Raw genomic sequence first — 11079 nt, 5'->3', positions numbered from 1 at the left:
TTTCTCTACAAATACTTTGCCTGTGTCCTGCACTGTTCGATTAAGAGTTTTTTTTTTTAAATAAATAATTAAATGCGCTTTTAAAATGCAACAAATGGGGTCACCTGAATGTGGCTTTGGTCTCTTGTAATCCCACATACAACTGCACACAGACTAGAGAGACAGAAAGGGGCAGCACTTACAGTCAACCCCCCTCACCTACATGTACACATGTGTAAAGGTGAGACCAGAGAGACGACCTTATTAGCCCACTGCTGTTACAATAACAAGGGGACAGGAAAATAGTGTAGTTTAACTGCAGTAAATCACAGTCAGGTCACTAGGCTGGCTGTACAGTGACACTGTTGAAGGGATGCACAGAAATATAAATCCCTTGGCAGATAAAATAGCCAAAATATTTGTACTGCAATGGTATTAAACCTGTGTGCCTTTAGCTCCATTGTGAAACTCATTATTGCACATTGATATGAATAAGTCATGGGGACCTCAAGTAGGAGTAAAATTTTTAGGTTTGGTTGTCTGAAATGACACAGGGGTAACAATGATTTCGATTTGAACAATGCCAGCATTTTCTTTAGGTTTCACATAACATGAAAAAAGACAGAAAATTCATCATAGTTTGCTAAATATAGTCAAATATTCCCAGGAAAAACACAAATCAAACACCTTACACAAAGTAATAGTATATAGTATTTGATAGCAGCTTTTTATTGGTTACAAAACCTAAGCCCATATACAAAATTAGGAACACATTTTGATGCCTCTTTTGAAAGAACATTTTAGTCTATTTAAACAGTTAAAAAAAAAGAAAGAAAAAAAATGCATTTCAAACACTGTTCTGAAAACAAAAAAAGTGCAGCAAAAGTCTTTGTTTTTGTAACTATCAGATGATGCAATCCTACCAAAACTTCATAAGGTCACAGAGGAGAGCTAAACCCAAAACACCAGATTAGGGCTTTAAAGACCAAAGGTACCTACACACACGAGCAGAAGCCACTTTGTTAACTGAGCTTATAACCACAAACCTGTAGCCTAGCAATCGACTAGATGCTAGGGTGGCTGTACAGTCCTAAAAAGGGTGCTATGCCTCAGTGGCGTCACTATGGGGGTGCAGACCTCACCTGGGTGACAACCGCCAGAGGGGCAACACCCAGGGCCGGATCACCTCTGCTGCTGTCACTAACAGCAGAGCAAAGGGCAGAAGGTACAAAATTTCAGTAAACAGCAGTGCTAAAAAGAGGGTGGGAACAGGAGCTGCTGGAGTTAACTTTCCAAGTTAACTAGTTGTACTAGCAATCAACCAATCACCAACTTGTTAAAATAAAAAGGTTACTTCAGGTGCTCCCACCCTCTACTCAGTGCTGCTGTGTCTCCCGCTCTGCGTGCCCGAGTAAGGTAGGAAGAGGCAGAGCTGTGGAGGTTGTGTAATGTGCAGAGGGCTGTGTAATGTAAAGGACCAGAGGTGCAGGGGGCTGTGTAATGTAAAGGGGTCAGAGGTGCAGAGGCTGTATAATGCAAGAAGGGTGGTCAGAGGTGCGAAGGCTGTGTAATATAAGGGGGTCAGAGGTGCAGAAGCTGTGTAAGGAGGGGGGGCGTCAGAGGTGCAGGAAGCTGTGTAATGTAAGGAGATGAAAGGAGCAGGGGGTGTGTAATGTAAAGGAGGCCAGAGCTGCAGGGGGGTGTGTAACGTCAAGGAGTGCCAGAGCTGCATCTTTGGTGCACTTTCAGAAAATCGTAAAAAAAAAATTTGGGGGGGAATGGTCTGTCGCAACACCATGTTTTGCCACACCAGACGACAACAACCCTAGTGACGCCACTGCTCTGCAGGAGAGGAGCTCTTTAACCCACATCATTTTCCTCTGCTTCACTCCAGTCCTCCAGCCTCAATTAGTCTCTCTGCCATTTGACACATCCAGTAAGTAGGGTTAGAAGCTTGTAGCCCTTGCCTCACACAACAGTTGCAACCTCTAAACCTAATGTGACAGCATGACACAGAAGAGACGTAGGGATCCTAGAATGGAGCCATGGTGCTTGGAGGGCTCAGGCATCTGACAATCCCAAAAGTGTTGAATACTGAAAACTGACAGAGGCTGAAATGCAGCAGAGGTAGGAGACATTGCCACCATAGAGATGGGTATAAGAACTCTTCTTTTGCAGGGCACCTATTAGGATTGTGTGCAACCCTACTCAAAAAGGAAAACAAATGGCTACTTCTGTTTGCAGTAGGTGACCAAGCCTCTAAAGTACTGAGGCATAGTTAGAAGCTTTACTACAGATGAAAATGGGTTCTGAGATGTGGGGGAATTCTCTTCCAAAAACCTTTCCTGGGGAGTTTCCCCCCAAAAAAGAACAGTGGACCAATGCAGCTTATTTGTAAAAAAATTTGAAAAAATTTAGGGGAAAACTACCAATTTTTCAGAATAAATTGGAAATCCTAAAATAAAGTGACCGTATCAAGTTCTGCTATAAACTGTCTACGCTACGTAAAACACCACAGAGTTTAGCCTATTGTTTATATGGATGGGATGCAGTTATGATAGGAAGCCAGCTCTAAAACTCTTGGGATGGGGAAAGAAAAAAAGGCACAATGAATTTCAACTCATTTTTTTTTCTTATTATGTGCACAAGAGTTGAAAATGTTTTGAGCCACCTTAAAGAGAAATTTAATCTAAAATTTATAAAACCTATAAATAATCAGAGGCCAGACTGCTATATTAAAACAGATTCTCTAGCAAGTAAAATCTTGCAGTTTAAACATACGCTTGTATCCTCCTGGGGATACAAGACAAACCCCACCCCCCTCTTTAAAGTGGCTCCACCTTGGCAGAGATATATATTATATATATTGTAATGAATGCACACCCACTGTGTTGTTCATAGGTGAAAGTATTTAAAGGCCAAATCACCAAAGAACAAACTTCAGTACTGTTAAAATTCTAGTAAGCTGCACAAGCCAGCTGTCTATATCCAAGAGCTTCCTCAGTGACCTTTAAGTCTTCTTCAGCTTAATGAAATGACCAAGTTATCAGTCCTCTATGGACAAGAACAAGCCAATATGAATTCTATGGGTTGTACAGATCAACCTCTTCCAGGTAAAGGGAAATACTAATTTTGATGCCCATTGTCTCCCTTCTGTCTATCCTTTTCATGCACCCATTGGTAAGTGCCCAGGCACTACCTCTAGTAAGTTTATTTCTTCATTGGGTATACCCTCATATGTTGTCACTTTAATAATCGTATTCTTCTTATAGAATAATTTTGTGGTGTCTCACCCTTCAAATGCCTGAAGAAGCGGGAAATCGCGAAACTAGTTGAGTACTGACCAGCAGTGTCCTTACAGTTCTATATCTTACTGTTTCACAGCATTATCCATATTTGGTGTGATTACTGAATATAATACAGCTGAGTCAGAATATTAGGGTGCAATGAGAACCAAATTATTGTAATGTACATTTTCACTTTGTAGTAATATTTTGTCTGGCTGTTTTTTGTAATAAAATAGGTTTGATTTTACGCCTTGTGTGTCCATTAGTACCAAGAAAATCCTCTAGCCCCTCCCTTTCCCTTGATACTATTTACTATGCAATTTAGAACGTAGGTACCATTTTAACTACAACATAATACCCAAATATTTCCTCTTCTAGGTAAAGATGTACAAGATAAATGGCTCCAAAAAGGGCCTAGGCCAAAAAGCTTAGTGGGGGGGGGGGGAAGGGATCTTCTGGTTAGAGAGTCTCCATAAGATATAAGCAGCTGTCAAGTGCTGTTAACACTACTAGCATCTACAAAAACACTGAAATTTCCAATTTGGGTAGACCAAGCCTTTAAAGAAAAGTGGATCCACAAATTTTGGATGGCATCTCTTTCATTATCACAGTAAACACGACCCAAGTCTGCTAACTAAAAGTTTTCAAATTTAAACTATCCCTTCACATCAAATCATTGGGAATTTGTTAACACAATAAAATGTTTACCAGTATCCCTGTTGTAAAATGTTCCTAGTCACTCAGGCAATTGAGCTCCCACCACAAAAAAAAAAAAAAATACATATATAAAGGAAAAATGCACATTGGAAACCGGGGCTTCTGAAAGCAAAAAAAAGCTAATTAAATATAAACACCATATTGTCTTATCAGGGTCTGATTACCACCACTTAGGCAGACCAAGTAAAACAAATGTAAATGAAAATATAGCTTCTTAAGCTTGTCAGAGAACATGGGGTTATTGAAAATAGCACTGTACAGCCAAATGAAGAATGCTAGCGCCCCACGCTAATAGCATTACTGCCTAATGGCCAGAGATACGATGCTGCCCCCCTTTGTACAGGTATATGCATTAATGAGCCCTATTTTATAATTTGTAGCACACCTGCTTTTAGCAGAATAAAGCTTTCAGGGAGCTTGTAGAACAGCTGTATCCAAGGCTGTGGCTTGCCAACTGTTAGACAATTAGTCAGGTTCCCACTAACCTGTAGAGTACACATCGCCTAGTGCGGCTTCAACTTCCTGTTATCTTGCCAACCATGTACTAGAAAGCACTTATTACAAAGTAGAGATTAAGACTAATTACAGTAAACAAGAAAAGCGCCACAGTCTGACCCAAAGTCAAAAATCACCATTATTCACTTAACATACCATCTCTACTGAAAAGCAAGGTTTCTCCCTCTACCTCCCCCACAGTATTTCAGGAGATCTTGGAGAAAAATCTTCCCTAGACTTTTGGGGATGGTTGCTTTCATCTTGAGATCAGGTGTTCAAGGGCAGCCTCTAAGGAGAAAAATTCCCATGCACAGCTTTTGGTTACCTCAAAAACAGCAGGAGAAACAAGTTGAAGTGGTCAAATAGGGCATGATGCTCAATAAAAATAAAAAGGAGCTTTGCTTTTAAATCCGTTCCATATTTCAATCATGACTTGTGAAGCAAGCTTGGGAAATACTAAAGAGACTTAACAGTTTTCTCTTACTTTTTTTTTTTTGTTTCCAATAATTCAACCCAAGATATTTTTTTATTCAGTTTCAAACAAAATCTTTTGGCTTGCATGATTATTTTTTTTTCCAATAAATTTATAGTTCCTCAAAATATGAAAAATGTCTATGGAGAAGATGGAGGCTCAGAGGAGACTGTACCCTTTGCAGAGTCTTCCACAATGTATGCATTATAGCAAAGTCTTGATATACAGTGCACCAGGTTCAAGAAAAGCTACTTTTCCACAGGAAGCGGATATGCCATCACTATGAAATCATCTTAACAACAGAAAAAGAAAGGTTGGATGTTGTGGCAGTCAGCACACAGTGCCAAATGGAAAAGGTAAAAAAATACAGCTGGGACTGTTGGGGTTTCAAAGAAAACCGAGCTCATGCATATGCAATTACAGTCCTTGTGAGTGTGACATTTGGCAACTGCAAGTGACAGATACATGGTTTTGCTTTAGAAGCATCAAAATGAAGAGGCGTGTGTATCTTGAAGCTTTTAAGGTTTCTTCAATTGGTGGACATCTGGTGGTACTACTTGTCGTGGGATAGAGAAAAGCTGCACTGCAACACACTTAGAAGTTAAAGTCTTTAGTCTGAAGGTTGGCCGACGGCTCAAAGTTGTAGGTACCTCCCTGGGTGGCTTCAGGAATGAGGCTTTGATCTTCATCAATCTGTGAAGGGGAAAATAAAATTAAACAACCTTGCACAATCCTGACTAATGTTGACTATAGACACTGAAAAAAGGATGATTGATCCCTGGTAAGTACAGATGAGATCTAAAATGTCTAAGGCTAATCAAACATACAATTTCACAGAACCGACAGCAGTGTGCCTCTCCTCCCCCCATCCCATAGTTTCCGGGCTCTCCTGCTCTTACCAGAGGCAGGGAACACAACAGTCGGCTCAGGGAGGGAGAGTGCTAGGAGACCAACGCAGATATATACCTTGATCTCACATGCAAACAATAAAACGAGAAGTGACGTCGCTTCAGGGTTCAGATGCCCCCTTTACAGGCCAGTATAGCAAGGGGACACATCTAACCCAAGCCGATCTGTGCTTGGTTAGATAGTGTGAAGAGCAGGGGAAACATTGGGCTTTATTAGACCCCCAATGTCTCCATAAAGGGTATCCGTCAGCTGCCCAACGCCATCACATTGGGGTTTAACCCTTTGTGATAGCAATCAAAAAATAAAAGAAAAAAGGGTTAACCACTTGAGCGCCTGTCGCTGATGTACTGCAGCAGGCTCGCTCGGCTGCGCAAACTGCCACACCTGTACAGCGGTTCGTGGGAGCGCTCCTTGGCGGGGGGGGGGGGGGGGGGGGGAGCATGCATGCCCAACCCTATTAGGCAGCGGGTATGTCGATCTACAGGGCCGACGGGCATCCGTGAATGCTCCCCGTGGAGAGAGAGGACGACGGTCTGCTGTTGTAAACACAGCAGACCGTTGTCCTCTCCGGAATGAACACAGAGCACCTGTGATCCTCCCATTTAGGATCTTAGGTCTGTGTTGATTCCACAAGTCCCTCCCCCATACAGTTAGAACTCCCCTAGGCTCACACTTAAAAAAAAAAAAAAAAAAAATCGCACAGATGATCAAATACCACCAAAAGAAAGCTATTTGTGGGGAAAGAAGGATATCTAAATTTATTAGGAGACAGCATCGCATGACTGCGCAATTGTCAGTTAAAGTAAAGCAGTACCGAATCGCAAAAAATGGCCTGTCATTAAGAGGCCAAAAATGTTCCGGTCCAGAAGTGGTTAAAAAAATAAACCTTAACCCCCACTGCTCCACACACCTGCGCAAACGCAAGCCCAGGGTGCGCATGTAAACCGCTGTTGCACCATACGTGACATCTCTGCAAATGTCAGAGTGAAAACAATTCTAGCAAGAGAGCTCCTAGTTAACTCCAAACTGATGAGCTGTATAGGCTTTTAACCACTTGCCGACCGCCGCACGACTATCTACGTCGGCGGTCAGCCCCTCACAGGCAAACTAACGTAGGGCTACGTTGCTTGCTTGTGAGGGTCTGGGGAGCGAGCGCGCGCCCCCGGAGGCGCGCTCCCGCTCCCGCGTGGTCACGGACCCCCCCGCGCGTGTGACCAGCGGACCCGATGTCCGCCGGCCACTCGGCGATCGGCGGGGGAGAGGGAGAATGTCAGGCAGCTTGTGTAAACAAACTGCCTGTCATTCTCCTCGCTGCAAAGACACTGATAAAACGGATCTGGTATGTAGATCCGTTGATCAGTGTCCTTACAGCTAGAGCCACAGCCAATCACAGTAGAAACCACGCCCCTAGGGACACACACAGCCCCTCCCTTCCAAATAAAGTTAACCCCTTCACTACCAGTGTATTTTTACAGTAACAGTGCATATGTATAGCACTGATTACTGTAGAAATGTCACTGGTAACCCCAAAAGTGTCAAAAATGTCAGTCAAGGGTCCGATCTGTCCGCCGCAATGTCGCAGTACCGCAAAAAAAAAAAAAAAAAAAAAAAAAAAAAAAAAAAAATCGCAGATCGCCGCCATTACGCGTTAAAAAAAAAAAAAAACAACAAAAAGGACAAAAATCTTTCCCTTTGTTAGTAAACGCGATAACTTTTGCGCAAACCAATCAAAATACGCTTTTTGCGATTTTTTTTTACCAAACATAGGTAGCATAAAACAAATTGGCCGAAAATTTTTAAAAATTTTGATTTTTACATTTTTTTTTGGGGGAATTTCATATAAAAAAATGTGAAAAATATTGCTATTTTTGCAAAATTGACGCTCTTTTTTTGTTTATAGCGCGTGATCAAAAAATCGCACAGGTGATCAAATACCACCAAAAGAAAGCTCTGTTTGTGGGAAAAAAAGGACGTCAAATTTGTTTAGGTACAGCGTCGCACGACCGCGCAATTGTGCGTTAAATTCACGCAGTGCCGAATCGCAAAATACCCCCTGGTCGGAATGGGGGTAAAATCTTCCGGGGCTTAAGTGGTTAAAGCGTCACATATGGATATTTTTTGGCATCACAGTTTTGGCAGTATCGCGAGCGCACAAAAATTTTAGGACATGGAATGTTTGGTATCTATTTACTCGATGCAACCTAATCTTTTATATTTTACCCAAAAATGGGTAATTGTTTTTGCACTAAAATTCATTTTATATTTTCCCCGGAAAATTTGACAAACCATTGCGCAAATATAATGCGACATAAAAGTTTGCAACTTATCACCTATTTTACAAGGCCTCTGCTTTCAGTAAATATGGGTTTTCTGGGTTTAGGTAATTTTATTGCCAAAAAATTTGATTTTTGACTTGCCGTAAAATTCATTTCTCTGATGGTCATTAACGGACACAGCTCCTGATCTTCATAACCATTGGGTTATACTGCCCCCTACAGGTGTAGGGGACTAGGCAGAAAAATAATCTGGCTGTGCCTATGGGCAGTCCCGCTCTCTGCTATAGGTACTCAGTTTTGTTACAAGCAGTGTCAGAATAATGACAACTTCACAGAGGGGTGGGTGCTGGGTCCGTCAATGAACATCAGAGAAATGGATTTTATGGTAAGAAAAAAAATCCCATTTTATCTTTCTCTAGAACTCTAGATCTTCATAACCATTGGGATGTCCCAAAGCAGTGTTGCACATGAGGGGTGGAACAGCAAAAAATTCCCAAGACTAAACAGTAGCCAACCAGGTAACAGGAGCTCAACAAAAACTGGAGCCCACCTGAAAACAATACACCCTCAAAGGAGGATTAGGTCCTCCAAGACTCCGTTCACACTGGGGCGACCTGGTCGCCTGACAGGTCGCCTGCCATAGAGTAGCTGTGGACCCATTCTAATAGGAGCGACACAAGTCGCTCCGACTTAGAAAAAGGGTCCGGAGCTTCTTTGGAGCGACCTGCATTGACTTCAATGATATGAAGTCCGTGCCGGCCGCTCCGAGGTCGCGGTGCGAGCTGCGCACCGCGACCTGTGAGGTCGCCCCAGCAAGTAGCGTCGCCCCAGTGTGAACGGGTCTTAAACAGCAGCCTGCAAAACCTTGCGGCCAAAAGAAGCATCCGCAGATGCCAACACATCCACTTTCTAGAATTTTGTGAAAACTTGCACAGAGGACCAGGTGGTTGCCTTGCAAACCTGCGTCACGGACGCCTGATGACGGAAGGCCCAGGAGGCACTAAGCACCCGAGTAGAGTGTGCCTTGACAGGGAAAGAAGTAACCTGACCCCTGATGTAATAGGCCTGAATCACCATCTGTCTGATCCATCTGGAAATGGTCGCAGAGGAAGCCGAGTCAGCTGACAACCCTTTCCGAGGCCCATCCGTAAGCACAAATAGTGAGTCTGACTTCCTAAAAGGATCCGTAGCTGCCAGGTACACCCTAATTTCCCGAACATCAGCCAAGGCACGCAAAGTAAGTTCCTTAGGATGTTTTGGCCCGGGACACAGGGTAGGCAACACAATGTCTTCATTCAAACGGAAATCAGAGACAACATTTGGGAGGAAAAACAGACAGGGGGTGAAGAACCACCTTCTCTCTGAATCACCGAGTAAGGTGGTGAACAACAGATAAACGCCGCCAGTTAAGACACCTGCGCGTAGAGGTTATAGCCACCAAAAAAAAAAAAAAAACACCTTCTGAGACAATGTAAGCAAGGGAATCTCCCAAAAGGTTCTCAAAGGGAGGCTTGTGGAAGACCGAAAGCACCAAACTGAAGTCCCAAGTGGCAACAGAGACCACACTGGAGGAACCAAATGTTGAACACCCCTGAAAAGGTACGCACCAGGGAGTGTGTGTGGCCAAGGGTCATTGGAAGAAGACTGACACCTGGCCCTTGATGGTACTCAAGGCCAATTTCTGTTCTGTTGTAGGAAGGTCAAGATCTGAGCCACCGAGGAGGAGTGAGGATGAACCTCAAAAAGACTCACACCAGGCAATGTAGGACTTCCATGTACGATGATAGATCCTCCTAGAAGTAGATTTCCTAGCTTCTAACAGCGTTGGAAATCACTGACTCACAAAAACATCTATCCTTCAGCACCTGCCATTAACAGCCAAGCCATCAAAACCAGCGACAGTAAACCAGGATGGCAGATTGGTTCTTGGGACAGTAGACCTTCCCCAAGAGGAAGCTTCCAAAGGAACGTCTGTGACCAAACGATACTGACCTCACGGGGCCACCAGCACGTCTGAGGTGTCCACCAGAGCAGTGGTCCTCAACTCCGGTCCTCAGGGCCCACTAACAGGCCAGATTTTAGGTATTACCTTGGGGAGATGCAGACTAGAGTACTGCAATCATTGAGCAGCAAATCATTTCACCTGGGATGTATTTCAGTTATCTTGCAAACCTGGCCCGTTAGTGGGCCCTGAGGACCAGGGTTGAGGACCAGGGCACCAGAGGATCTCGTGGCCGAGCCACAAACCTCTGCACCTTTCTGTTGAGCCGAGATGCCAACAGATCCACCTCAGGGATGCCCCACCGGAGACAACTGATGAAACCCCTCCGGATGAAGGGACCACTCCCTTTGGTCCAATCCGGCTGCCAGTTTCCCACCCCGAGTATGTGTACAGTGGAGAGAGCTGGAACGAACCGTTCTGCCAACCTTACAATGCTGGCTACCTCCAGAGCCACCAGAACACTTCTTGTGCCCCCCTGGTGATTGAAAGAAGCCACGGCCATGGCATTGTCCGATTTATTGCGCACTGGACTTCCCTTAAGATGATCTGTCCAATGGTCCAAGAACAGTCTGATCGCTTGGAGTTCCAAGACATTGATCGGTAGTCTGCACTCTTCCAGTTTCCAGATCCCCTGAGCAGAATTTTTGCCGAGGACAACTCCCCAGCTGGACAGGCTGGCATCCGTGGGGACCACTGTCCAACACAAGAGGAAGGATTTGCCCAGCCGAAGCGCCGGAGAATCAAGCCACCATATCAGGGACTCCTTCGGTCAGCCGGATCAGATTGTCCAAAGACTGCGGTGTCTTGTCCCCATTTGGCCAGAATCTCCCTTTGCAGGGACCTCGTATGGAACTGTGCAAGCAGAACCACCTTGAAGACACCATCAGGCCCAGCACTCGCATGAAAGTCCAGAGGGGTGACCATCTGCTGGATAGCAGGAGA

At 44.1% G+C, this 11079-nt stretch overlaps 1 protein-coding gene across 1 annotated transcript in view; it reads right to left on the bottom strand.

Moving 5' to 3' along the window:
- Nucleotides 1-3667: 3667 nt before the first annotated feature.
- KPNA3 (karyopherin subunit alpha 3) overlaps nt 3668-11079 on the bottom strand; it is a 128885-nt gene continuing 121473 nt past the window's right edge. Inside the window, exon 17 of the mRNA XM_082245243.1 lies at nt 3668-5643. Within this exon, the coding sequence (XP_082101369.1) occupies nt 5545-5643 (99 nt within the window). The 3' untranslated portion in view covers nt 3668-5544. The remainder of the gene's footprint in view (nt 5644-11079) is intronic.

This window comes from Pelophylax lessonae (genome assembly GCF_965119305.1).
Source record: "Pelophylax lessonae genome assembly, chromosome: 2".
NCBI classification, from domain to species: domain Eukaryota; kingdom Metazoa; phylum Chordata; class Amphibia; order Anura; family Ranidae; genus Pelophylax; species Pelophylax lessonae.
Note: the sequence above shows the minus strand (reverse complement) of the source record. Positions and strands in the feature narration are given on the sequence as shown.